Source organism: Marmota marmota, unplaced genomic scaffold, assembly GCF_001458135.2.
Source record: "Marmota marmota marmota unplaced genomic scaffold, marMar, whole genome shotgun sequence".
Classification (NCBI taxonomy): domain Eukaryota; kingdom Metazoa; phylum Chordata; class Mammalia; order Rodentia; family Sciuridae; genus Marmota; species Marmota marmota.
This window is the reverse complement of record NW_026000169.1, coordinates 4,362,427-4,389,597: the sequence shown is the minus strand read 5'-3', so window position 1 is coordinate 4,389,597 and position 27,171 is coordinate 4,362,427. Positions and strand designations below refer to the sequence as shown.

Below are 27,171 nucleotides of genomic sequence, written 5' to 3'. Positions count from 1 at the left end.
GAGAGGTGCTTTGAGGGACTTGCTTAATTGACTCCCAAGAGGCAAATTCTAATTTAGATTGGTACAAAATGTTTTCTCTTTCTAGCCATAAAATGTTTTCTTGGATTTGTTCTAATTATCCTTGGGGTGGTATAATTTTAGGTCTGATATCAACGGCCCTAAACCCTTGATTTTACAGATGAAGAAGCAGAGGTGAAGAGATGTGAACAGACTGGATCAAGGTCCCAAAGCAAGACAGGCAGGGGTTGTGCTGGAACCTGGCAGATGAGAGGAGACCAAAGCTGACTCCCAGTCTGGGATTTTTGCTTAAGAGTAACTGGAACATTATTCAGAGAAGGAAAAAGACTTGATGAAAAATCACCATTTAAGGAACTTGGGTTCTATAATGTGGTAGAGATGCTAGCAAGCAACAAAGCTGGAAATGGAAGGAAGGGAGAGACAGAGGGTAATGCAGCCAGTGAAGCGTGAGGCAGATCACCATTCCTTGGAGCTGATGGTGGGCTCAGTTCCTGTGCATCCAGCTGTACAATGGTCACACATGGAGGTGACTGCACAGACTAGCAGCCCACATGCATACCTGGGCTCCATATCTTGACTCTGCTAACTCTTAGCAACTTTCAGCAGGTTGCTTAAGTTCTGATCTCAGTCCCTTATCTGCCTAAAAGGATAACATCAGTACTTACTACTGAAAGGATTAAAAAGTTTTACTGTACTTTCCTTAGCATTATGATTAAATGAGGATTAAATAAATTGATAAAGGTAAAGAGCTTAGTACACAGTAGGTGCTATGTTAGCATTTGCCGCTTTCTGAACCTCATTCACTATACCAGAAAACCTTAAGAGTTACATTCATTCACAATATACTAAGGTGCTTTATCTGATACATATACTCAAGGAATCTATTAGAGAGATTCAGAAAGTCGTTGATGAAACCTCTTTATATGTTGAATGGATTAATTTTTCAATACGTAGTGCTGTAATTTAAACTGGTTTTTAAAAAAAGAAACAACTACAGGGACTTTTTATTTTTAAAAATTCAATGATATTCATAATTCCATAAAACAGTATCAGAAATTTCATTAGTAAAACAGTTAATAAAAGAGCACATCCATTGCAAAAACTGAAGACGGGTTTTTGTGGCGGGAAGTTAGTGCTGAATCAGTAGTCACTCCTGGAGTCTTTACAGCAGCAGCTCAGGGATGTTGCTTTTTTTTTCTTTTCTTTTTTCTGGAGCACATGTGGACAGTTTAACATTCCCCCCTTAGAATTTGATGTTGTCCAAGCTATCATTAACATTTTACTCAGAGTTTTTAGGGTAAAACCTTCACAAAATTAAGAGTGTAGATCATCTGGTAATTAAGACCATTTCAGACATGCCTGAAACGAGCACCACATGTGGATTAGTTTGTTTTTTCATTTGTCCTCTAAGATCAGTGGGCATTTTAAGGGAAAAAAGTTAGTTAGCTATTTCCCTGTTTTTCAATTACATAATTTTAGCAATTTGGCAGGATAAAAATTTAAACATTGTTGCAAATAACTTTTCTGGGTCAGGTCGCCAATTTAAGACATTGGGAGATCATGATATGCCGCATATCTGCCAGTCACATGATGGTAAATCTGTGAGGAAAATCAGAGTTCAGTTCATTAGTAATCATTATATAATTATAACTACATAATAATTATACTATCACATAATGAATACATTTCAGCAGACTCTGCCCAACCTACTTCAGATGGAGGTCTGCTTGGAGGAAGGTAGAGGTTTGGGTATGATGAGGTAAATCAGATAAGTATTCATCTCTAGTCCTCAGTTTCTCAAAAGCTCTTGTCAATTCATTCCAAGGACAATGCATTACTGCTCACCTGTCTCTCAATGTCTGTAAGCAGGGAACTGGCACCTATGCGGAAGAGTTCTGGCTTCAGCCACTCATCCCCAAGCTCCTCCTTTATAAGAGAGAGCCAAGCAAGGGAGTCTTTGGCAGTGCGAATACCTCCTGCTGGCTTAAAGCCCACCTAAAAGGGAAGATGACTGTTGTTACTGGGTGGATTTAAAAGATGGTATTGGGTTTATAGAAATCTTGATATTCTCTCTCATTTTAGCTCTTTTCACTTCATTCAGAAAAAAACAAACAACCAACAACCAAAAAAAAAAAAAAAAAACACGCATCACTTACTCACACCCACTCACCTACAAAGAAATTTCCAAAATTATATCAGGAGGAATGCCTCAGCTTCTAAGGAGACACAAATAAGGGCTAATAATCCTCCTTAGCATTTCACTTCTTGGAAAGTCATAAACCTTAACCACCTAGATTGTAGCTGAGCTTGGAAGAGAAAAGAAAGGTGTCAATAAACAGGATAACCTACCACAAAAGCCCATTCATTCCATATTTTTTTAATTTTTTTCTTTTTAGACATACATGACAGTAGAGTGTATTTTTACATATTTTACATACATGGGGTAAAACCCATTACAATTTTGATCCCATTCCTGTGGTTGACATGATGTGGAGTTACACTGGTCATGTATTCATATAAGAGCATAGGAAAGTTACGTCTGATTCATTCTACTGCCTTTCTATTCCCATCCTCCCTCCCTTCCCTTCATTCCCTTTTGTCTAATCCAGTGATTTCTATTCTTCTCCTCCCAACCCTCCCTTGTTATGGGTTAGCATCCACATATCAGAGAACATTTGGCTTTTGTTTTTTTGGGACTGGCTTATTTCACTTAGCATGATATTCTCCAGTTCTATCCATTTATTGGCAAATGCCATAATTTCATTCTTATTTTGGCTGAATAATATTCCAGTGTGTATATATACCACATGTTCTTTATCCACTCATCTGTTGAAGGGCATCTAGGTTGGTTCCATAGCTTAGCTATTGTGAATTGAGCTGCTATAAACATTGATGTGGCTGCAGCACTGCAGTATGCTGATTTTAGGTCCTCTGGGTATAGATCACGAGTGGGACAGATGGGTCAAATGGTGGTTCCATTCCAAGTTTTCTAAGGACTCTCCATACTGCTTTCAAGAGTGGTTGCACCAATTTGCAGTCTTCACCAGCAATGTATGAGTGAAGCTTTTCCCCTACATCCTCGCCAACATTTATTGTTACTTACCTGTATTCATGATAACTACCACTCTGACTGGAGTGAGATGAAATCTCAGAGTAGTTTTGATTTGCATTTCTCTAATTGCTAGAGATGTTGAACATTTTTTTCATATATTTGTTGACAGATCATATTTCTTGTTCTGTGAAGTGTCTGTTCAGTTCCTTTGCCCATTTATTGATTGGGTTATTTGGGGGTTTGTTTTATTTTGTTTTGTTGTTGGTGGTGGTGTTAAGTTTTTTAGTTCATTGTCTATCCTGGAGATTAATGCTCTAAGGTGCAGGTAGCAAAGATTTTCTCCCATTCTGTATTCTCTCTGTTCATGTCCTTGTTTCCTTTGCTGTGAAGATGCTTTTTAATTTGATGCCATCTCATTTATTGATTCCTGATTGTGCCAAAGCACAAGACTCCTAAAGGAGTCTTATTAAGGAAGTCTGTTCCTGAGCTGATATGATGGAGAGTTGGGCCTACTTTTTCTTCTAGAAGGCACAGGGTCTCTGGTCTAATACCAAGGTCCTTGTCTACTTTGAGTTTTGTACAGAGTGAGATATATAGGGGTTCAATTTTATGCAGATTTCTAATTTTTCCAAAACCACTTGTTGAAGAGGCTATCTTTTCTCCAATGTATGTTTATGGCACCTTTGTCTAGTATAACTGTGTTTATGTGGGTATGTCTCTGTGTCTTCTATTATGTTCCATTGGTCTTCAATTCTATTTTTGTGCCAATATCATGCCACTTTTGTCACTACAGCTCTAATTTAAGACATGGTATAGTGATGCTTCCTGTATTACTTTTCTTGCTAATGATGGATTTGGCTATTCTGGGCCTCTTATTTTTCCAAATGATTTTCATGACTGCTTTTTCTATTTTTATGAAGAAGGTCATTGGAATTTTAATGGGAATTGCATTAAATCTGTATAATGCATTTGGTAGTATAGCCATTTTGACAATGTTAATTCTGCCTATTCAATAACATGGGAGATCTTTCTACCGTCTAAGGTCTTCTTCAATTTCTTTCTTCAGTGTGTTCTATAGTCTTCATTGTAGAAGTCTTTTACCCCTTTTGTTAGATTGATTCCCAAGTACTTTTTTTTTTTTAGGCTATTGTGAATGGGATAGTTTTCCTGATTTCTCTTTCAGCTGATTTGTCATTGGTATATAGGAATGCATTGATTTATGGGTGTTAATTTAAACAAGACTTCACAAGGTTCAAAAGCAGATGTGTACTTAAAAAAAAAAAAAAAAAAAAAAAGGGACAGAATCAGTGAGGCCACATGGTCACCCTAACCAAATAGGCAGATTCCAAGAAGAATTGACAGTTGTTTTAATCAACTTAATTGCAGGGACTTTTTCTCAGAAGTGTAGGTACTCAAAGTTCTATCATGCAGAAAGACCAATTACATAAGGACAAAAGAAAGGCAGTGTAGGGGATCTTCATATTTCATAAATTTTTAAGGACTGACTATAAAACAGCCCAATTCAACCCAAACTGTTGTTTATAAATAATGTTCCATATCCATTAGGAAAGGAAAAATATGCTCCACATACAGTAAGAGCCTCATCATCTTGGTTTACTTTGTCCAGGAGCTTGAACATCCAGCAGAGTAGAGAATCTACAGATGGAGTCAAACAATCAAACAATACCCCTGATAGCCTAGATATAAAATTCTTGCATTTTAACACTCAGAGGTATTCTTTGAAAGGCAGCACCAGCAGGAAACAATTGCTAACAGAATGCTGAAGAAGAGAGACAATAAACAAATGGTCCTATCATCAACCCAAGCAGGAAACATGGTGAACCTGAACTCCATCCCTGACTAGGAAATATCCCTCAACAGTCAAGTCCTGCCAATCCTACCTACTTAACTTCTAGTCATGCACACCTTCCTCTATCCACATGTCTACATTTCAGACTAGATCCTCATCAGTCCTCATATGGAATATCAGTCAGTCTCTTCCCTGGTTTCCCTACCTCTGCCATACAACCTCAAACAGCAGCATTTCTAACCAAATTTGCTGTTACTCCCCTGCCCAAGCCAGGACTTGGTAAGACAGAGGGGTGGGGGCTGCAGGATGAGGTTATTTGTTGAGGAAAGGAGAAAAAAAATCAATTAGCTGATATTAGCATACATGTTAATCACAGGGGTCTTTCTGTCAATTAGGCAGTATTTCATATAGATTTTCTATATAGTTCAATTTGTGTCAGCAAGTCTGTTTGGCAATGTTTCCAAAGGAAGGTTCTTATATAAGTTAATCTTTTTTTTTTTTTTGAGGGAGAGAATATGGAAAACATAAATCTGTAATGAAATCAGTTATGAAATATTAAACCTCTGCTTCTCAGGAGTGACACTAATCATGGTCTGGAAGGCGGCTGATGACATTGTAAAACACCGCTTAAATCAATGAAGTAGAAACTTTACCATCTAAGGGCTGCTAGTGCAACTTGTCAGCAACCCAAAAGCTGTACCATGATTTGCAAACACATACACAGATCCTCCTTGTTTGAAGTCAAACATGATTAATGAGAATGGTTTGACTTGTACCTGTGTCCTTTTCTTAAAACCAGCTGGACTTAGTTTATTAAACTGAGGGGGAAATGCAATGCAATTAAGAGAGGATTGAAAAAGCAAAATATCCCCCGCTCTGAAACCTGGTCTAGAACACTGAGGACTTAAAAACTTTTTCTTTGAAATATTCTGCATGTTGGCTAAGAGCTTTTCTGGGAAGAATCGTGTTCATTTTTGCATTCCAAGATAGGTTAACATGGCACATGGTTAACTACTCAATAGCTGCTCACTGAGAGCAAAACAGAATTGGGTTCTAAATGGCATGTTTAAACCCTGACAATGGAGTTTATGAAATGCATATGCCTGAAGAATACCCCAGAATATCCAGGGATGGTAGTCCAGGCATCAATATGCATAAAAAAATCTCACATTTGATTTTGTGATGGTGGAGACGGGGCGGGGGGGTGCTCTGGGGATTGAACCTACTAGGGCCTTGTGCATGCAAGGCAAGCACTCTACCAACTGAGCTATATCCCCAGCTCCTCACATTTGATTTTGATGTTCTTTGGCTGAAACTGAGAACTACTGGTCTAATGAGTAGTGGTAGTTTCTACTGAGGGACCAAAGACAGATTTTTCATTTTTATAGCTTTCTTTCTTTCTTTCTTTACACATGTTTTTCTTTAACTTATTTGCAGATAACTTTAACTTACTTTCTTTAACTTATCATTGCAGAAAGACTTTCAAGTAGAGGTTATTCAAATTGGAAGTGCTGTTATATGTAGGTCACAATAAATATTTCTTCTATTTGTACTTCAGATGTGAGGTTATTCTGAGGGAGAAAAGGGGGTTTATTTCCCCTTACAACCAGTATATTAAAAAAAAAAAAATCCAATTCCAAAATAAACTACAGTCACATATACAGTCATAGTATCCAGTTGGTGAAGGATTAAAGGTCTTTTGGGGGGACCTACTTGGCAGAAATCAAGAGACTGTTTTTAAAAGATGCCCCTCAGGAAGGGAAAGTCACATTAAACACACACACACACACACTCACACACACACACATTCTCTCTCCATCTTTTTCTCCTATGATGTAAAAAATCCTTTGAGATAATATGCAGCTACACAAGTAATTTGAAGTGAAAGGAAAATCCAAAATCATTTTTAAAAAACACCTCATACACATTTTCCCTTTTAACTTCATATGTTTCAAAAAATATGTATTATTTTTCGAAAAGCTGACAAAAGCTAGCATATACCCTCCTCAGCTTAACAGTCTTCCAAAGAGCACATCCAACTGCCATAAAACACAAAAATGGATATTTAATTCAAGAGCTATATAACGTCTAGCTACCTTTTCCCTGCTGTTTCACAGCATTTCATTATTTTGTTTAATAAGTTCATCTCCTCGAGAATTTTCTCTTCACCTCATATTATTAAAAGTAATAAGTTTTTCTGGACCGGGGGTTTCCCAACAGAAAAACCAATTTATGTGTGTCCTTCAATAATGACAGGAAAAGATTATTTCCCATTATATTGCATACTTTTCATATCACCACCACAGCTTATCATTCAATAAATGTTACTCTGCAATTCTTTCCATTCCTCAAGGAAGTTTAATTTCTGCATTAACCTGTTTTCACTGGCCAACGCCTTGCCAGAAAGCTCTGTGTTGCAGCAGAATTAGTTCGTTAAAGAGCCCATTTAGGAATCTCTTGTCAGTGATAAAATTGTCTTCGGTTAATAAAAGGACACGCAGCAAGTTTACATCTTGATCACACATACTTACTCCCACACTCACACTCACTTTCGTTAATCACACATTTTCCCTATAAATGTGTTCTTTCATAATGAAAGGTAAATTAAACATTTATCTTAATAAAGGTAACTCATTCACACCTTCTGCATAAAAAGACAGTTATCGTGGTAGCTGTAACGAGTATTATAAATAACATTATCTTTACTCTGAAGAAAGATTTGCTGGCAATAATATACCTTGTTTCCAGTTTTCCAGAAGAAATCTCTAATGGCCCGTAGCATTACTATAGCTACCGGGAAGGTGGCATTTACTGTTTCTTTTCCAGTAGAGGTCTTAATAAAATCTGATCCTAAAACAAAAGAAAAACTCCCATGTTAATTAAAAACTTATTTTTTATTTTAAGTCAGTGAAAGAAATGAATTGTGTAAACTTTTTCCCCTGAGGAACACAACTTTACTTTTCATTAATTAACTGAAAAACTATAACTAAAATCTACCTTTAAAATACTTTTGTATTTTTTTTTCCTTCTTACCGTCAAATGAATTAATCTAGGTGCCAAATAAATTCTCAGGGACCTCTGGAACTCCTGCCTCCATATTTCCACACCACAATTAAAATTAGTATGGTCTGTTTAATGTATGAGATGAATAAAAACAATTTATGCCCTGTGTTTAAGATCACATATCATGACACTTTACCATAAAGCTGGGGTACTCACTTTCCCATGCTTGATAGAAAGTACACAGCACAGTTATGATAATAATCACCATGAGCTGATTCCTACTGCATTGTTCATTATTGAAAGCATGGTGTCTTCCAACCAGATTAGGATTTTCATGAATGACACCATGCTATTGCATACTTTGCAAATATTTTAACAACTTCCTTCTTTCAAATATATCTTAAATCTGTTTATGTAGTTTAATAGAATAGCACAAGGACAGAAGGAAATGATAACAAGAGCTAAGATGCATTGAGTGCTGCATGCTATGCATTATAAATCTGGTACTTTACAATTATTAGCTCAGTCAATCCTTACTAAGTACTAATATCATCTCCATCTTTTTTTCTATTTTTTTAAAATGTTTAAATTGGTACATGACAACTATAAATAATAGTGGGATTCACTGTTATATATTCATACATGCACACAATATAATTTGGTCAATTTCATTGTCCGGTACCTCCCTTCTATCTTACCTAGGAGCTCCATCTTTAAAGAGAAAATGAAGGCACAGGAAAGTGAAGTAACTCACATGAGGTCACATAGTAAGAATATGTGCACATGTAGAATTTTAGATACATACAATGTGTCTAAGAAACTTCCTCATTTATGAAGGTCACCCAAATAAAGAATCCATCTTTCATATGGATACCTATCCCTGAAATACTCAAAATGTGAGTGATGCGCAGGCACCACAGGACCACTATAGAAAGTAGGGAAGAAGGGGACAGGGAAAGGTCAACAGACATTAAGTTATAGTCTAGAGAAATATGACCTGGTGTTCAACAGGGTGACTGTGGATCATGGAAGTATACTGTATATTAAACAAACAAACAAAGCTAATGGTTAGGTTTTTTAATGTTTTTACCACAAAGAAAAGATAAGTGTTTCAGGAGATAGACATGTTTATCTAGACTTGAACATTAACCAATGTATACATGTACTAAAAAAAAAAATTTACACAGTACTCCATAAATATGTATAATTTTATATGTAAATTTAAATCAACCAGACCAACTGATTCAGACTCTAACATAAAGAAGGTTCCCAGGTGATTCATGTACAAATTCACAGCCCTAGTCCACCAAATCTGTGAAACCACACTAAAACTAATATGAGAGTCTTTTTGAAGGTCCATGAAAGACAGAATCTATAGGAAAAAGTAGCCAAAACTTTCCCCTCTAGTTTCATTTGAACAAAATTACTTCCACAACAGTTCTGTGCACTAAAAGTCTCAGGCAGATACCCCTTTATAAAACATACTGTGAACAGGCACATGGAAAATACAAAACAAATAATTCAGGCTCTTTTCTTAAAATCATATTTTCAAGATACAGGTAGAGGAAAAACACAGATCACTCAGTGAGCTAGAAGTCACCTTGCAAATTCAATTTCCTTACCTTCCTCGTTTATAAAATAGGTCTAAAAAATTCCTACTTGCTTCAGAGTGTTATACAAGACTATCAAAAGATACACTCTGTATGAAAAAAACTGTCAAGTATTATACAAATATAAATGAAGCAAAGACCTGAGGTAGGTGTGCAATCTGTGTAGATACCAGGGAAACTCTTGACATATCAGAAGAGGTCACAGGAAGCCTTCTTTTCTTTGGGTCTGTAGGTTACTAGGAAGAATGGAGGCATGCCTACCATACAGACAGTCATTCAACAAATACTTGCTGAGTGCTTATTAAGTGTTGAACTCATTCTAAATGCTTGGAATAGACCCAAAAAAAAAAAAAAACCCAAAAAACAAAAAAAACTGTCCTTGTGAAGAGATGTTCTAGAAGAGAAAGGCAATAAACAAATATAAATGTCAAATGGAAATAGTTGCTCTGTAGAAACGTAACACAATGTAATGAGTCAGAGTGATGAAGTTGAGGAGAGGCAGTTTTGTTTAAAGAGTCATCATGATAGCATCTCTGATCAATGGAACTCAAATAGATACTGAATGAAGGAAATCTAGGGAAAGAGCATTACAACCAGGGAAAAAGAAAGTGCAAAGGCCTTGCAGTAGTCACGTGTTACTAGGATAGTTACCTCATGAGTTCATCATATCTGTCCATTGATACATGAATGGGTGAGTGCCTAAAGCCTGGCCCTTAAAACATAAAAATAAGATGAGCAAAGGGAAGACTGAAGCCAGGCACAATGGTGCATACCTGTAACCTCAGCAGCTCAGAAGGCTGAGACAGGAGAATCAGAAGTTCAAAGCTAGCCTCAACAACTTAGCAAGGCCCTAAGCAACTTAGCGAGATCCTATGTCTAAATAAAAAAAATAAAATGGGCTGGGCTGGGGGTGTAGCTAAGTGGTTAAGCACCAAAAAAAAAAAAAAAAAGAAAGAAAAACAAAAGAAAAGAAAAAGGAAGAGACTAAAGCCTCCATGTAAGCAGTTAAGGGAAACATCCCAAAAGAATTCACAATGAGACCCAAATGTATTTTCCTAATATTGACATCATCTTTTGATTTACTAGAAGCCATTGAAGTACAACACTGAATAGCATCAAAATACTAAGCATCCTAGAAGAGAAGTTTTTAAGATAAAAGACCAAGGCCATATTTGAAGGGCTATTAAAAAAGAGGGGTGGGACATGATCATTAAAAAATCACACTACCTGGCAGTTTTTCAAAAGAGCCAACTTCCTTTGGCAGGGTAAGTTTGGAAAAACTCTTCCTAATATATTGGAAGGGCCAGAGCATCTACTAAGGTAGCAACAGTTGCCCAGAATGGCAACAGTGGCTTCAAGTGTTTATTTGTCTGCTCCATTTTCTTGACTGTATTGTATGCAGGTCTGGTTCATATGCTACAACCTTCCTATACACTTCTATGTCCCAGAGGGTGGCACACAGGAGGAACTCTAGATGGATGGACGGATGGCCAGCCACAGGGACCAATAAAAAGGAAACTACAATATTTTCTAACTTTAAATGATTAATGAGGAAGGAAAAACAAATTTGTGTTTCATTCCAGTCCCAGTAATAAAACTGGGCAGGGGGCTCAGAATAAAATATTATTTATTTATTTTTAAGTTTAGAACCCACTTAGGATTACAGAAAAATTACAGAGGTAATACAGAGTTTACCCCACATGCAGTTTCCCCTCTTACTACCTTCTTACATTAGTGTGGTAGATTTATTACAATTAAGGAATTATTATTACTCAAAGCCCATACTTTAAATTTCTTTTGTTTTACTCACTATTCCATCCCATCCAGAATACTACATTTTTTTATTTCTCTATAGATTCCTCTTGACTACGATAATTCCTTAGATTTTCCTGATTCTGAAGATTTGGTCAGTTTTGAAAGTACTGGTCAGGTATTCTGTATAATGTCTCTTGACTGATGATTGGTGTTTTTCTCATGACTGGAGTGGGGTTGATTTTTCTTCTTAAGCTTATTTTTTTTTTCTCTTAAGCTTATTGATATGGTGGATTAAACTATGTTGAACCAGAATTGCATACCTGGAGTAGATCACATTTGGTCATATTGTATAATTCTTTTTCATACATTGTCAGTCTCATTTTGCTAACATTTTGTAGATTATATGTATATTTATAAAAGATATTATTCAATAACTTTTTGTTCTTGTAGTGTCTTTTTTCAGGTTTTGGTGTTACAGTAATAATGGTCTCATAAAATAGGTGTTCTCTCTTTTATTTTCTGAAAGAGATTGCGAAGAGGTATTATTTCTTAAATTTTAGCTGTATTCATCAGTTAAACTATATAGGTGCTTTCTTTGGGAAGCTTATAATTACTGCTCTTTAATAAGGTTAAATTATTAATAATATGAAACCACTTTATATTTATTAGCTAAACATTTTATAAAACATTTACATAAATAATGATGTTCACATGACTTATATAAACAACTTATATAATTCATATAAACATTCACATAAAATACTTTATGTAAATATAAAATTAATAAATTTAAATAATTTCTTTAATAGATATAGGCCAACAAGACTATTTGTCCTTGTGAGTTTTGGTTGCTTATGTCTTTCAAGGAATTAATGCATTTCATCCACATTATCCAATTTGTGGGTATAATGTTTTTCATATAATCCTTTTTATCCTTTAAATGTTCATGGGAACAGTAGTGATAACCCCTCTTTCTTTTCAGGTATGGGTAATTTGTATTTTATCTCTTTTATTCTTGATCAGCCTAGCTAGAGAGTCACCAAACTTATTAAGTTTTCAAAGCAGCAGCATTTAGGTTTGTTTTTTTTTGTTTTGTTTTGTTTTGTTTATTTTTTCCTTTTATTGTTTTTGCTTTTCATTTCATTAAGTAGTGTTCTAACTTCTATTTTTTTCTTCCATTTGCTTTAGGCTTAATTGCTCTTCTTTCTCTACTTAATGTAAAATAATGTAAAAGCTTACATTATTCATTTAAAACAATTTTCCTTTTCTAATATATGCATCCAATAAGTTTTCCTCCAAGCAACTGCTTTTGAGTCATCCCATAAATAATGATAATTCTCATTATTATTTAGTTCAAATTTTTAAAAAATTTCAAGCTTCTTCTTTGACCCATTTGTTATTTAGGATTATGTTGTTTAATTTCCAAACACTTAGGTATTTTTCACCTATCTTTTGGCTATTGGTTTCTAAGTCCATTCCTTGTGCTCTCAGAAAACACTTATATGATTTGTATTCTTTAAGTTTGTCAGGGTATGGTCTGTGGGCGTGAATATGGCCTACCATAATTAATGTCCCATGTCAACTTGAATACGTATTCTGCTGATGTTAGATGGAGCTTTCTCTGAGTGTCAATTTGATCATGTTGAAGGACTTTCCCAAAATACTGGACACTAAACCAGTGGTCCTGGAAGCTCAGAGAATGTCAAGTAGGATATATATGCCTATATATATAGGCACATATATCCTACTTTTTGCTCTTCAGGTCAAACATATCCTTGCTGTTATTCTGCCTGCTTGAGTTACCATTTACTGAAACAAGGGTTTTGAAGTCTCCAGCTATGATAGACTTATCTATACTTTTTTTTCAGTTGCATTGAATTTTGCCTCATATATTTTGATGCTCTTGCTAGGCACAGACAGACTTACGATTGTTCTGTTTTCTTGAAGAAATGACTTCTTTCTCAGCATGTAATATCATTTTTATAATATTTGATATATATATATGATATATGATCATATATATAATATTTGATATATATATTTTATAATATTTGATAATGTACCTTTTCTAAAGTCTTCTTTGTCTGAAACTAATATAAGTTGGCTTGGTATATCTTTCTCCAACCCTTTACTTTTAATCTTCTACATTTAAGGTGAATTTCTTATGGACACCATATAGTAGCAGCTTGCTTTTTTTACTATCTCTTAATTAGCATATTTAGCCATTAATATCTACAGTGTCTTTAACTTTTGCATTTTTTCTTGAATTTTATACCTATTTTTTCTGCCTTCTCTGGCTTTAAGCATTTTATATGATTCCATTTCATCTACCCTCATCATATCAATTATACTTATTCAGTAAATTTTTTAGTGATTGCCCTAGAGTTTTCAACTTATATTTCTAACTAATGTAGGTTCACCTTCAAATAATACCATACTATCATATGGGTACTGCAGACATCTTTTAACAAAATATTCCTAATTTCATTCTCTTATATCTCATAATACTGATGTCATTCATTTCAGTTACTTATATGATAAATCACTCAATAGTTATATTATTACTTTAAATAGTTATCTTTAAAGTCAATTAAGAAAAATTAATTTTAATCTTCATTTTTTTCTTCCCTGATATTCTTCTTTCCTTTTTTAATGGACCAGACTTTCTGATTTATATTGTTTTCTTCCTCCCTGAAGAACTTCTTTTAACATTTCTTACAGAAAGGTCTAGTAGTGAAGTCCCTTTGCTTTTGTTTGAGCTCAATTTTGAATGATAATTTCACTGGGTATAGAACTATAGGTTGTTATATTTTTGCTTTAAACACTGGTAGTGGGCTGGGGTTGTGGCTCAGTGGTAGAGCGCTTACCTAGCATGTGTGGGGTTCTCGGTTCGTTCCCCAGAACCACATTAAAAAATAAAATAAAGGTATTGTGTCCAACTACAACTAAAAAATAAATATTGAAAAAATTGCATTCCACTCCTTGCTGACATGGTTTCTGATGAGAAGACTGTTAGAATTATTTTTTTTCTTCTATAAGTGTTTTCTTTCTGTAGCTTTTTTTACCCCAAGATTTTCTATTTGTCTTTGATTTTTTTTTTCAATTTAAGTATGATATTTCTAGATGCAGGTTGGTGTAGGGGTGTGTGTGTAGAGAGAGAGAAAGAAAGTTAGAATATATAGGCATATATATCCTACTTGACATTCTCTGAGCTTCCAGGACAACTGGTTTAGTGTCCAGTATTTTGGGAAAGTTCTTAACTATTATTACTTCCAGTATATTGTTGCTCTGTTTATTCTTTCGTCGTATTCCAATTATATATAACTTTTTAATTTATCCCAAAGATTTTGGATGTTTTGTTTTCTGCTCACCTCACCCCCATCTTTTTTTTTTTTTTTTTTTTTTTTTTTTTTTTGCTTACATTTTAGTTTAGGAAGTTTCTATTGACTTATCTTCATGAGCATTGATTCTCAGCTGTATTCTGTCTACTAATGGGCCCATTAAAGAAATTCTTCATTTTTGTTCCAATATTTTTAACTTCTAGAATTTCCTTTTGATTCTTTCTTAGCATTTCCATCTCTGATTATATTGCCTGTATTTTTTCATGTTGTCTATTTTTCCAGTAAACCCATTACTAATAGTCATAGTTATTTTAGATTCTTTATCATATAATTTCAACATCTATGTTATATCTGAATCTGTTCTGATGCTTACCTTGTCTTGTTGAAAGCCACATATGATGTATTGGGTAAGAGGAACAAAACAGGCCTCTCTGTGAGATTTTATGTTAATCTAGCTAGGAGTTGGGCTATGTTTAATTTTGCTGTAACTATAGATGCCACAGTCCTCAAATTCCCATACTAGCCTTGTTTTTGCCTCCCCTGTTTGCTTTGGGCTTCCCTAAATCTCCTCCTCAGTGATAGTGTATCAGCTCTAACAGGTGTAATTTGCCATTATTACACTGGGGCCATGTTGGTGTGGTGATAATAAAGAGGAAGGGGAAGTATTACTAAATCACATAAGAGATGGGCCTATATCCCTGTACTGTGATTTCACACACTTTTTAAAACTTCTCCCCCTACATTGGTGGGACAAGAGGACTACAAGGGATAAGGATCCCTAGTGGGAAAAGACTCTGGTAAAGTCTTTTTTTTTTTTAATTTTTTTAGACTGGCTTCTTTTTTTTAATTCTAATTTGCTATACACAATGGCAGAATACAATTCATTTCATATTACACATACAGAGCACAATTTTTCAAGTCACTTTACACAAAGAATTTTCATACCATTTGTGTCTTCATACGTGTACTTAGGGTAATGATGTCTCATTCCACCATCATTCCAACCACCTTGCCCCCTCCCTCTCCTTTGCCCTATCCAAAGTTCCTCCATTCCTCTCATGCTCCCTTCCATCACTATTATGAGTCAGCATCCTCATATCAAAGAAAACATTCCACCTTTGGTTTTTTGGGATTGGCTTGCTTCACTTAGCATTATATTCTCCAACTCCATCCATTTACCTGAAAATGCCATGATTTTATTCTCTTTTAAAATTGAGTAATGTTCCATTGTGTATATATATCAAAGTTTTCTTGTCCATTCATCTACTGAAGGGCATCTGGGCTGGTTCCACAGTTTAGCTATTGTAAATTGTACTGCTATAAACATTGACATGACTGTGTCTCTGTAATATGCTGTTTTTAAGTCCTTTGGGTATAAGCCAAGGAGTGGGATAGCTGGGTCAAATGGTGGTTCCATTCCAAGTTTTCCAAGGAATCTCCATACTGCTTCCAGATTAGCTGCACCAATTTGCAGTCCCACCAGCAATTTATGAGTGTGCCTTTTTCCCCACATCCTCACCAACACTTATTGTTGTTTGTATTCTTGATAGGTGCCATTCTGACTGGAGTGAGATGAAATCTTAGAGTAGTTTTGATTTGCATTTCTCTAATTGTTAGAGATGTTGACCATTTTTTCATATGTTTGTTGACTGATTGTATATCCTCTTCTAAGTAGTGTCTGTTCAGTTCCTTGACCCATTTATTGATTGGGTCATTTGGTTTTTTAGTGTTAAGGTTTCTGAGTGCTTTAATTAGTGCTCTATCTGATGTGCTTGTGGTAAAGATTTGCTCCCATTCTGTAGGGTCTCTATTCACCTCACTGGTTGTTTCTTTTGCTGAGAAGAAGCTTTTTAGTTCGAATCCATCCCATTTATTGATTCTTGGTTTATATATTCTTGCACTATAGTAATCTTATTAAGGAAGTTGGGGCCTAATCTGATATGATGGAGATTTGGGCCTACTTTTTCTTCCATTAGGTGCAAGGTCTCTGGTTTAATTCCTAGATCCTTGATCCACTTTGAGTTAAATTTTGTGCATGGTAAGAGTTAGAGGTTTAATTTCATTTTGTTACATGTAGACTTCCAGTTTTCCCAGCACCATTTGTTGGAGAGGCTATCTTTTCTCCAATGTACATTTTTGGTGCCTTTGTCTAATATAAGATAACTGTGTAGTTATATAGATTAGTCTCTGTGTCCTCTATTCTGTACCATTAGTGTATAAGTCTATTTTGGTGCCAATACCATGCTGTTTTTGTTACTATTGCTCTGTAGTATAGTTTAGGGTCTGAAGAGTAATTCCACCAATGACATTCCTCATAGAAGTAGAACGGTAATCATGAAATTCATCTGGAAAAATAAGTGACCCAAAGTAGCAAAAGCAATCCTTGGCAAGAAGAGTGAATCTGGTAAAGTCTTTGCCCTGGAAAGTGGACTTTGTTATGTGGAACACTCTGGTCATATCTCATAATAATTATCTTCCCCTTTCTCCTAACCCTAACCCTTTCTCCTTCCATAGCCAAGAAAGGACCTTACTTAACTCTTCACTCTGAAAACTTGGTAGAATACCCAGAGGTAAAACCCACAACAGTGTAAGGGCCACAGTTAGTCTCCAAAAACTGTCAAAATTGCCATTTCAGCTTTCCTACTAGTTTTTGGCTCTAGCAGCTTCCATTCCAGTTAAGCAGATTTACATTGTGACTCTCAGGATTCATGTGCCTCCACTGACGGAAAAACTGGTAGTTTACCTTGCAAACTTAATTCTTTGTAGCTTCTGAGAAAAGTGATTGATTTTCAGTTAATTTAGCTGTTTCTCCCTCTGAGAACAGGAGTAGAACTTCCAAGTTCTTCACACATCAAAGTTGGAATTAGAAGTCATTAAATACCAAGCCAAGCCTTAATCATCCAGAGATCAGATATGGGTTGAAATAAGAATACACATGGTGTGTATGGTATTTTGGACATACACCAAGTATGATCAGTAAGACTAGAAAGGTTCAAAGAGATCTACATAAGCCAGAATAATACAAGAAGACTTCTGGAACAGGTAAGATTTGCCATAGACCTTGAAGAAAAGATAAATGTTAAAAATCAGAGGGGCACATGGAAGAATCTCTCCCTTAGAAAAATCCCAAAGTACAAAAGAATAAGGAATATCCAAACAATAAAGAATGTATACCCCTAAGGAATCTGTGTTGGGGGAGGCAGTATATGAATGCACGTTCCAGAATATGTTACTATAAATGTCCCTTATGTAAAACATCATATAGAAGACTCTGAACCTGCAAACATAAATTGCGCTCTATTCTTTAGGCAATATGAGGTCTTATAACGTAAAACCCATATTTTGGAATGTTAACTTTACTGACTATATTGGATACATTGAGGAAAGACAATAAAGTCACACATAATTCAGGTATACACTCACTGGCTATTTCTTTAAATCCAGAAAAAAAAAATCTAAGTTTAGAAAGTACACTGGTACTTCACCACTGTCAAAAGAACAATGGATTTTCCAATGAGACCTAGTAGGCATGTTCTTTTGTTTCACTTCTCATTTTAATATTGCTGCCCTTGCCCCTCTGCTAAAATAAAATTACCTTAGAGAAATAAATGTTATCTTCTGAATTACCACTACCACAGAGCACTGAAGACCCTCCTCAGAGCTCATGCAAATTCAACATTAGCCAAGCCTACCTGTGCTCAGCTTGGGGGAAAACTTTATGAGAAAATACCTCACAATTAAAATATGCTATCCATTCAAATGTTTTTTCATCATGCTCACAATCAACAAAATGACTAAACTAGGAGATGAGAATCCTTAAAAAAAAAAAACACTAAATAGACTAGAATTCAACTATGATTAGTTGAAATAAAATTAATAATAAAGTTATAGTATTATATTAAATTGTACTTTTTATTTTCCTTATTTGAAATCTTTAGCTTAATACTGTTTTTTTGTGGTCTAAAGCTACTCAAAGCTTTTCTGTGGCCTATAATTACAAGTCTCCGTGGTACAGTTTCATTAAAAACTTTCATTAAACAACAGCTGCCCTTGTATATGGTCTTCTAATCAATTTGGTCAAACAGAATGACTTCTAATCAGCTGTTGATAAAAATAGAAGATGAAATTTTAATTCTAATAGATTAACCACAAACTCAAGACAGTCTTCAAAATCCATCTAGCTCTATTCTCCAGTGGATTTAATGACTATTCAGCAACTCATTACTAAATAGAACAAGATGAACATTTTCCAGTTCATTAAAGAAATGTACTATGTATTTTTGCATTGTCCTCATGATTCGTTACAGGGAGTCTTAATTACAAGATAATGGATAATGGTTATTAAATGCAGACTGCAGTAATGAAGCTCTATTCATTTGCGAACCTCAGAGACTGCAAAGAGAGGAAAATAAAATTACTAGCTTCAAAAGATTAACGGATCAAATTATTATTCAATTTTGAAAATCTCATTCAGACTTCATAGAAACAAGAAGAGATTAAAAACTAGTATTAAGACCAAAGTAGTACATTTAAAAAAAATAATATCTTAAGGCTATTACTGCATAATAAGCTTCAGATGTGATTATTAGAAAAACATATAGCTAACAATGGGAAAACATACATTTTTATTTCCTGAACAAATCTTATTTATGACATAGGAAGTTACTAGTAAGATCTTAAAAAGAGTCTTGGTGAACATGGAAGATATGTGCTACTATGCTACAAAAGAACAGCACAATGGAAGGTATTATTAACATTTTATACTTTACTAATGAAAAATAGGATTTAAAATCAACTGCTGCTTGAGAAAGCTTGTCATTAGTGGAATTCATGCCAACCCTATAATAAGAGCTTCTGGGCACATTATTCATTAGCCCCATGTTTTCTAGCACTCCCTAAGAAATTACCGATCAAAGTTAGCAAGAGAGTTTTGTATGGTAATTCTGACACTAATTTATACTTGCAATCTGCAATGAGATACTTTTTAGAGAAATAAACAACGTATACAAGAATATGAAGCCCCAAATTAAAACATAGCCTTCAAGTATGTATTCTTTTGCTCAACATAGGTTTGAACATAATTTGGGGTAGGATATAAAATCCAGTTTCATGACTGAAGAATTGACCAGAGTAAAGCAGGAAGCCAAAAGTTCCTATGGGGTACCAATAGGGTACCATACTCAATCTGTAGACAATTACTCCACAAAGGTCCGCTTACCTGGTCCAGAGATAACAGCTACCCATGTGAGAAAAGGGAAAATATTTTCTAAGAGAAAGAAGAAAGGTATAAGAAGGAAAGAAAAATAAAAACCAACTGTTCTCTCCAGTTCTTTCCTTCAATCTGAATAGTGAGCTAAGGAAATACTTCTCTGTGGGTCCAGTCCATCATGTGAGCAGGGAAACACAGCATCATAATTAAGCAGTAAGGCATATTCAAGGAGATGGCAATCAAAAAGCAATTGCAATTTCAGGGTGAGAAAATATCTCCAATACCCTAAGGGTAAGATTAGCTCATGATAACCACATTCCTTGCAGTTCCCTTCCCCTCAGTAAAAGTAAAGAGGTGACCATTTCAAAGAATGCAAACTAGTATGATTCAACTGGACTACAAGATTTATAATCCTTGGTAATTGATAGTAATGTTGCTGGAAGAATATTCTAAACAATAATGCTAACCATTCAAAGACATGTGGTGAACTCTTGATATACAAATAAGAGTCATTGAGTTATGTCACATAAGCCAGAAGTTTTCTTTCACTTTTAAACTTTAGGTTATTGTGTCTGGTACTTAGAAGCTGCCAGAGAATGGTTTGATTGGTCTAAGTTTCCCTCTGAACCAATGGGATCCTGAATAATTCATTGCATTACCTTGGTGTGGGAATGACAGACGGTCCTTAGAGTACAGAGGATAAAGATGTTTAGACCCTCATCCCTCTTCCTTTGATTTTGCATCTCAAAACAAAGTGAAATGAAATGAATAATAAAATTTAAAATGCAAAAATGAAAATAAAATTTAGGTGACTGAACATGAATTTCAGAACTGTAGTAATTCCGGAAATGAGCTACTGATCAAATACAAATACCTTCAATTTTATAATGCATCTAAACATAATTTGTAAACTCTAAGGGTTTTTTTTCTTTAAATTTGGAAAAAATATATTAATTCATGTGTTTATAAGGTTACTTGGTCAGCATTTTGGATCAACAATCTAACTGGGAAATATGAAGATATTTCCAAACTTCAGCTTTGTACATTCTATAATTTTTAATACGTATTAGTTCTTCAAAAAATATTCGTAAAAATCTGTAAACGGTCAATTGTTCAAATATGGACTCTAAAAAAAGTTGCTATCTTCCCCACTGTCCTCTTCTGAGTACATTGTCAAAGGAGAATTAGGGGTAAGTGTGCCCTAGAAGATTTATAATAAAAACAAAGGGCCCTAGAACTAGATAGATGGCTGCAGGACTTTGTGAATACACTTAAAACCCCTTGAAGTGAACACTTTAAAGGGTGAACTTTATCGTACGTGAATTATGTCTCAATAAAAAAAAAAAAAAAACAGAAACAAAAAAAGAGGGAGTGAGTTCACAAGAGAGAAAGAAGACAAAGAAAAATTATCTAGTAAAATAAACTTTAAGTAAAATTATCCATTATCTGACAACGGCAAGCACACATAATCACCTGTATCTTTACCCTTTTCCTGAACTTCAAGGTTCTTTCTAGTCTCCTCGGTAAGTAGTTTCCTCTTAGCTCCCATACTTGACATCCATAATCCAGGCCTCCTCTGATCATCCAAATGTAGCCCATCATTTTTTTAAACAGATGTGGCTATCCACAAATGATGTTTTACTCAGTAGGTAAGTTTAGCCGAATGAATAGCATTCATATTCAAGCACTAAACTACTAAAGAATTATTTTTAAATAAAAATACTTCAACAAACTTATATTTACTGTTCCTGACAAAAACTTTAACAGCGCAGTGTCAACATTAGGAACTTCCTGCTGGCCACTTTGGGTAAAGGGCTTTTCAGGAGTGGTACAGTGATGTCAGCTGGGAGTCCCTGGCTCATCTCTGTCATTGAAGGGCTACACTGTCTCATACAGTGGCCACACACCATTTAGGGCTACTAAGCACGTGAAATGTGGTTGACTCCAAGCTGAGGTGTGTTCTAAGTGTGAAATATGCACAGGACTTTGAATATTTAGTACAAAAAAAATACATTGTAAAATATCACAGTAATTTTTAAATCAATTACACTCTGAAATGACAGATTGTGGATTTATTAGGTTAAATAAAATATATTACTATAATTACTATTTCATCTGTTTCTTTTTAAGTGATTAATGTAACTACTAAAAAAATGAAACTGCATATCTCTATTAGACAGCACTGGTCTAGGGCTTCAGTGAGACAGCTAAACATGTAATCAATCTGCATAGGCTAATGATCTGACACGTCTTAGGCCAATATTCTTTCAAAGTTGATTTAAAACATACTGAGGGAAAAAACAGACATAAAATAGAATAAGAAGATCCCAGTTGACAGTCCCTGGCTATTCTCTCTTGTCCAAACAATTCGGCTCTGCCCCAAAATTTGAATACTTCACTTAGCAAACCAAAGCTCTGAACAACTCGATCCACCCTGCAAAGAAAGCAAAATTATCTGTTCAGGGAACAGGTGAGCATGTCCCTAGAATGCCACTGTCTAATCCCAATTCACAAATAGTAGATGAATTCTAGTAAATACATTTTCTCTGCTTTGAACATTTTCAGTGCCTATTATAGATTAGCACCCTAGAAAAGTGCTAGTTGGCTGGCCCCTTAATCCTGTTCTGAAAAACGTCTTCTTTGGTTTTCAGACCCACAGGGGTAACTCTAAAATTACACTTAAAGACTCGGGAGCAGGTATAACATGTGCTCACATCTCTGTGCCCACTCTTTCCCAATCCTTCAAAGTACATTTTAATACTTACTGAGCACCTAATATGTGCTTGTATTCTTCTAGAAACTGGAGACACAGAAATAGGAACACATGAGGCTGTTCTTTATGGAATTGTGCCCCATGAGGAGACATTAACTCAGTTATATAAATTATGTGTTTTCTCTTGGACTGACCACTTAAATTAGGAAAAAAATCTTTATCCATCTCTACCACATTGCTCCCTGTTTTTCAGAGAGCTGGTGGCATTGGCTGAAAAGGAAAAAAAATAATAATAAAATAAGATTCATGGCAATTAGATTAGTCCCCTAGGATCAAAAGAAAATGCCAAAAAGCCAGAAATACCCAGAGGCATTGTTATTATACAGGTATAATATTCTGGATAAAACATTAAAGTGTTTCAGACTCACTATAAAGCAAAATCTATCTATAAATCAAATTATTGATACCAAATACCTCAAAATCAAAAGCTTTTCCTTTTGGCCAGATCCTATAGCTGAACTAATTTATGGAGGGATTTATTACATTGTTAGGCAAATGTCCTCTATTGATATGCTAGTCTTAAAGTCACCTCATCTTAAAAATGACACAACCCTATATAACACATTCTTTTTTCCTTCATTTTTGTGATGAGGGAAGAAGGAAATAGAACCTCAATACAAGGTAAAATATGATTTGGTATCACTATACTTTGGCAAAGAAGAGTAAAATGAAGAAATATTTTAACAAAATAACAAGCAAGATATGCTTTAAACAACTGAATTTCATTTTGATTGTGCTTTCTATTGTCAGTAGCAAGTTTGGAACATATAGCATATATTAACATTAAAAGTCAGGTATGCTTGTGTGCAATCTATTAACTTGAGAGAAAATTACTCAAATTGAAGAAATAGCTGCTTAAAATGGATTTAGAAATACATTTTACTGAACAAAGCAAGCTAGAAAATTAGGCTACTTTATCAGGATTAGAAAGTGCTCTGAATTTTAAACACAAAGCTTTTAAAAACAATGCAGAACATATTTGAGATTATCATACCTCAATGTCATCATAAATCTTTTTTCCTCAACAACCAATGATAACCATGTAGAGTTACTTTTTACTGTGACCTGTCCTTTCATAAAAGGAGCTGTGTTAATTTTTCTGCAGGGAGTTTTATCTCGAGGCGATTGTTCTGCTGTACCTGGAGAACTCCTGTTTCCCATTAGCAGACCTACAGATGGGTGGACCTTGAAAGGCTCTGAGTGGAAAGCATTCATCACAAGGGGCTCTCCGGTTGGCCATCTGGGCTCCTGCAGCTCCCACTTACCAACCACTTACAGAGACAATACTGCCTCATACTTTCTGTTCACAAACAATTTATGTTAAAATTCTCTCCCTATTTTTCAACTAGTCACATCTTCATTTTTATCTTTCTTCATTTTCACTCAGTTACCACCAAGAGACCTTGATTCCTCAACAAAAGAGGTATGTGCTGGCTAAGGAGAGAGCTTCTTCCTGTATCTAATCCTCTGGGGATTAGATACAGGAAGAAAAAAGCCACCAACTCTTGCCAGGTCATGTTATGTATCACTGGAATGAAATCAGTCACAAACCCCTGAAGATACATGAGACAAGTTGAAAGAGGGAGAAAGAAGGCAAGGAGAAAAAGGGGTAAGGACCAGGCAGGAAGAGAGGCCCTGACCTGGTGCTTCGGCAGTCATGGGTTAATACTGAACAGGCCACAAGCTGGAGCTACTTTACAGGTTAACTAGAATTAATCAAGGATCTCCCTGGATGGCACCTGCTTTCCCCACCCCCACCCCCAAGGCACTGTCTTTCCCATGAATATATAGGCTCATTCTTATATTTCCCTCCTAGCAGAAGGGCCATCAGTTTCTTTTCTAAAACTTAAATAGAAATGATACATGACCATACAGTAATCACATATATTTCAGGCAAATAACTTAAACCACATACTTAACATAGAGGTTTTTATCTGTCTCTCACAGAACTTTCTATTACAAAACTAATAGGTTTGATTAAAAGGCCATGTATTTTTAGGCAACTTGCTCACAGCAGAAAACAGAGTATAGTTTCTTAACATGTACACTGTCAAGGTTTTTAATCGACCTTCCTTTGGAATCTTCATTTTAACTTTCTGATGCATTTTTAATGTTTTGAATACTCCCTGTGTAACTGCTCTGAGTATGGCATTTATTCCTTGCCTTGAAGTACATGTTAGAGTCCTCTATGTCATAAGATGTAATTTCTCCATGCACTTCAGGAGTTATTAAATGTCAAAATCCGAAGTGAACGCATGGATAACTAAAAATATAAAACTTGGTGAAGAAAAAAATTCAGCTGTTAAGTTTATCACCAAAATGGGAAATGAGATTCATAGAGATAACCTATAAAGTGAAGAGGCATTTGGAAAACCGGGAGAGACAGCTGACAGTACCAGCATATACCAGAGGCCCACTGATCTGTGCTTCTATCACAAATATCTTAAGTTTACTCTTGAGAAGAAGGCTTTCTGGCCCAGCTTTTTATCCTAAATACATGGAAACTAAAAATTACAAAAATGTTTAAATATGAGGATCTGAAAAATTAAGAGTAAGATGGACAGATGAGATTGACTGTGGCTTTTTCTTCACAAAGCTCTAGCTACTTAAAGAATAGGAACTAGGATTTCCCCCTACCCAGGATTTGAACTTAATATAAGTTCTACTATTCTATTCAGCTGCTCATGAAAGCATCTTAGACTCTAGCTGTTCTGATGATGGCCATGACATGACACAATAGGTTAGTAGCAGCATGAGTAGTAGTGGTAGCCATAGAGTAAATCTCCTCTCTTTCTGAGATCACTCCATGCTTGGCTCCACCTACACACTTCACATATCTGCTCTCACTTCATCTTCGTCTTCACAGAACCTCAAAAGGCAGGTACTCTCACTGTCCCCACTGAAGGCAACAAACAAGAAGAGGAAGAAATGAAGACACCAAGGCTCTAAGACATTAGGTAGCTCCTGTGAGACAACAACACATTGGTTTTATCAACAGAATTTGAATCCAGGTTTATTTAACTCACAAAGCCAACGCTTTTAGTTGCTATGTATTCCATCTCCTAAACCAGCCTATTTATTGTTTTTGCAGAAATACCTTGTACCCTGCATCCTCTCTCTCCCTGTCAAAATCTTATCTGGCCCAATTCTACTCTTCTGGTTTTTTTGTTTTGTTTTTGTTTTTTATATACATAAAATGGCATTGCCATTGCTTTCTTCCCACAAAATACAAATAGATTAAAAAAAAAAAAAAAAACACCAAAAGATCAAAAAGGGACCAATCCAAATGCCATGAGGAATCAAAGGTAGTAGCTGCCTACATTTCCAGACTTCTTGTTATACATGGGGAGAAAAAAAATTCCTTATTTAGTTAATTTTGATATTTAATAACTCCTGAAGTGCATGGAGAAATTACATCTATGACACAGAGGACTCTCATGTACTTCAAGGCAAGGAATAAATGCCTACTCAGAGCAATTATACAGGGAGTATTCAAAACATTGTCAGGTTCGGTGCTATTTGCAGCTACACTCAAACCTAACTGACACACAGTCCCTGAACTGTTTACTTTAGCTTTGCTGACCTAGAAATTCAGTGCTACACTACATCTGTTCATTTCCAGTGATATTGCCCCCACAGTTAGCCATGCCCTAACTCCCCATTCCATCTACATGGGTAAATCAGACAGGAGTTGGATCCAGCTGCATGAAATGTAGAAGGAAAAAGCAGGAGAAAGTGGACTTGAGAAAACTGTTAAGACTTATTAGGAATAGCTGCAAGTTAGAAGCCATGGAGCAGCAGATTTCTTACTGGAGAACCACCATCTGAAGAGACCAGAGATCCGCGTGAACAAGTTATTGAGGAAACAGGGACAAAGGAACTATGTTATCAAAGAAAGAAGAACATAAGGAGCTGTAGCAGTAGCAGCAAATGGAGGAAGAAACTTCGTACTAGTCTAATTAGAAAAGCTAATTAGAAAGGATACGGGCCTGAGTGAGCTGAGCAATTTCTCTTTATGGCTGCCCCTGAACCCCCCAACCCCAGTAATTAGAGTCTCTGAAGGCTGTGGCTGCCTGGGTCAAGATATTGGTAGCCAACACAGTGTCCTGTTGATAGTATAAACCTAACAAACACATACGAAATATAAATGAATTCAGTACTAGGCAAGCTGTAATAAAGAATAGTATCTATAACGGATATTACTGTTTTTAATGATTTTACACATGCAACTGCCTATTATAAAAATTATTTTTATTTAATTATTCTTTTTAATACTTATACAGCACTTAGCAAGTGCCAGGCACTGTTTTAAGAGTTTTATAAATAACATGATATATCTTTTTTTTATTAGTTGTTCAAAACATTACAAAGCTCTTGACATATCATATTTCATACATTTGATTCAAGCGGATTATGAACTCCCATTTTCACCCCGTATACATATTGCAGATTCACATCGGTTACACATCCACTTTTTTACATACTGCCATACTAGTGTATGTTGTATTCTGCTGCCTTTCCTATCCTCTACTATCCCCCCTCCCGTCCCCTCCCCTCCCTCCCTCCTCCTCCTCCTCTCTCCTACCTACTACTCATTCAT

At 35.4% G+C, this 27,171-nt stretch overlaps 1 protein-coding gene across 1 annotated transcript in view; it reads right to left on the bottom strand.

Moving 5' to 3' along the window:
* Positions 1-1,010: 1,010 nt before the first annotated feature.
* Positions 1,011-27,171, bottom strand: part of Dera (deoxyribose-phosphate aldolase) — a 105,568-nt gene continuing 79,407 nt past the window's right edge. Inside the window, exons 8-10 of the mRNA XM_048787185.1 lie at positions 7,618-7,730; positions 1,864-2,013; positions 1,011-1,617 (exon numbers count right to left, since the gene is read on the bottom strand). Coding sequence (XP_048643142.1) covers positions 1,561-1,617; positions 1,864-2,013; positions 7,618-7,730 — 320 coding nt within the window. The 3' untranslated portion in view covers positions 1,011-1,560. The remainder of the gene's footprint in view (positions 1,618-1,863; positions 2,014-7,617; positions 7,731-27,171) is intronic.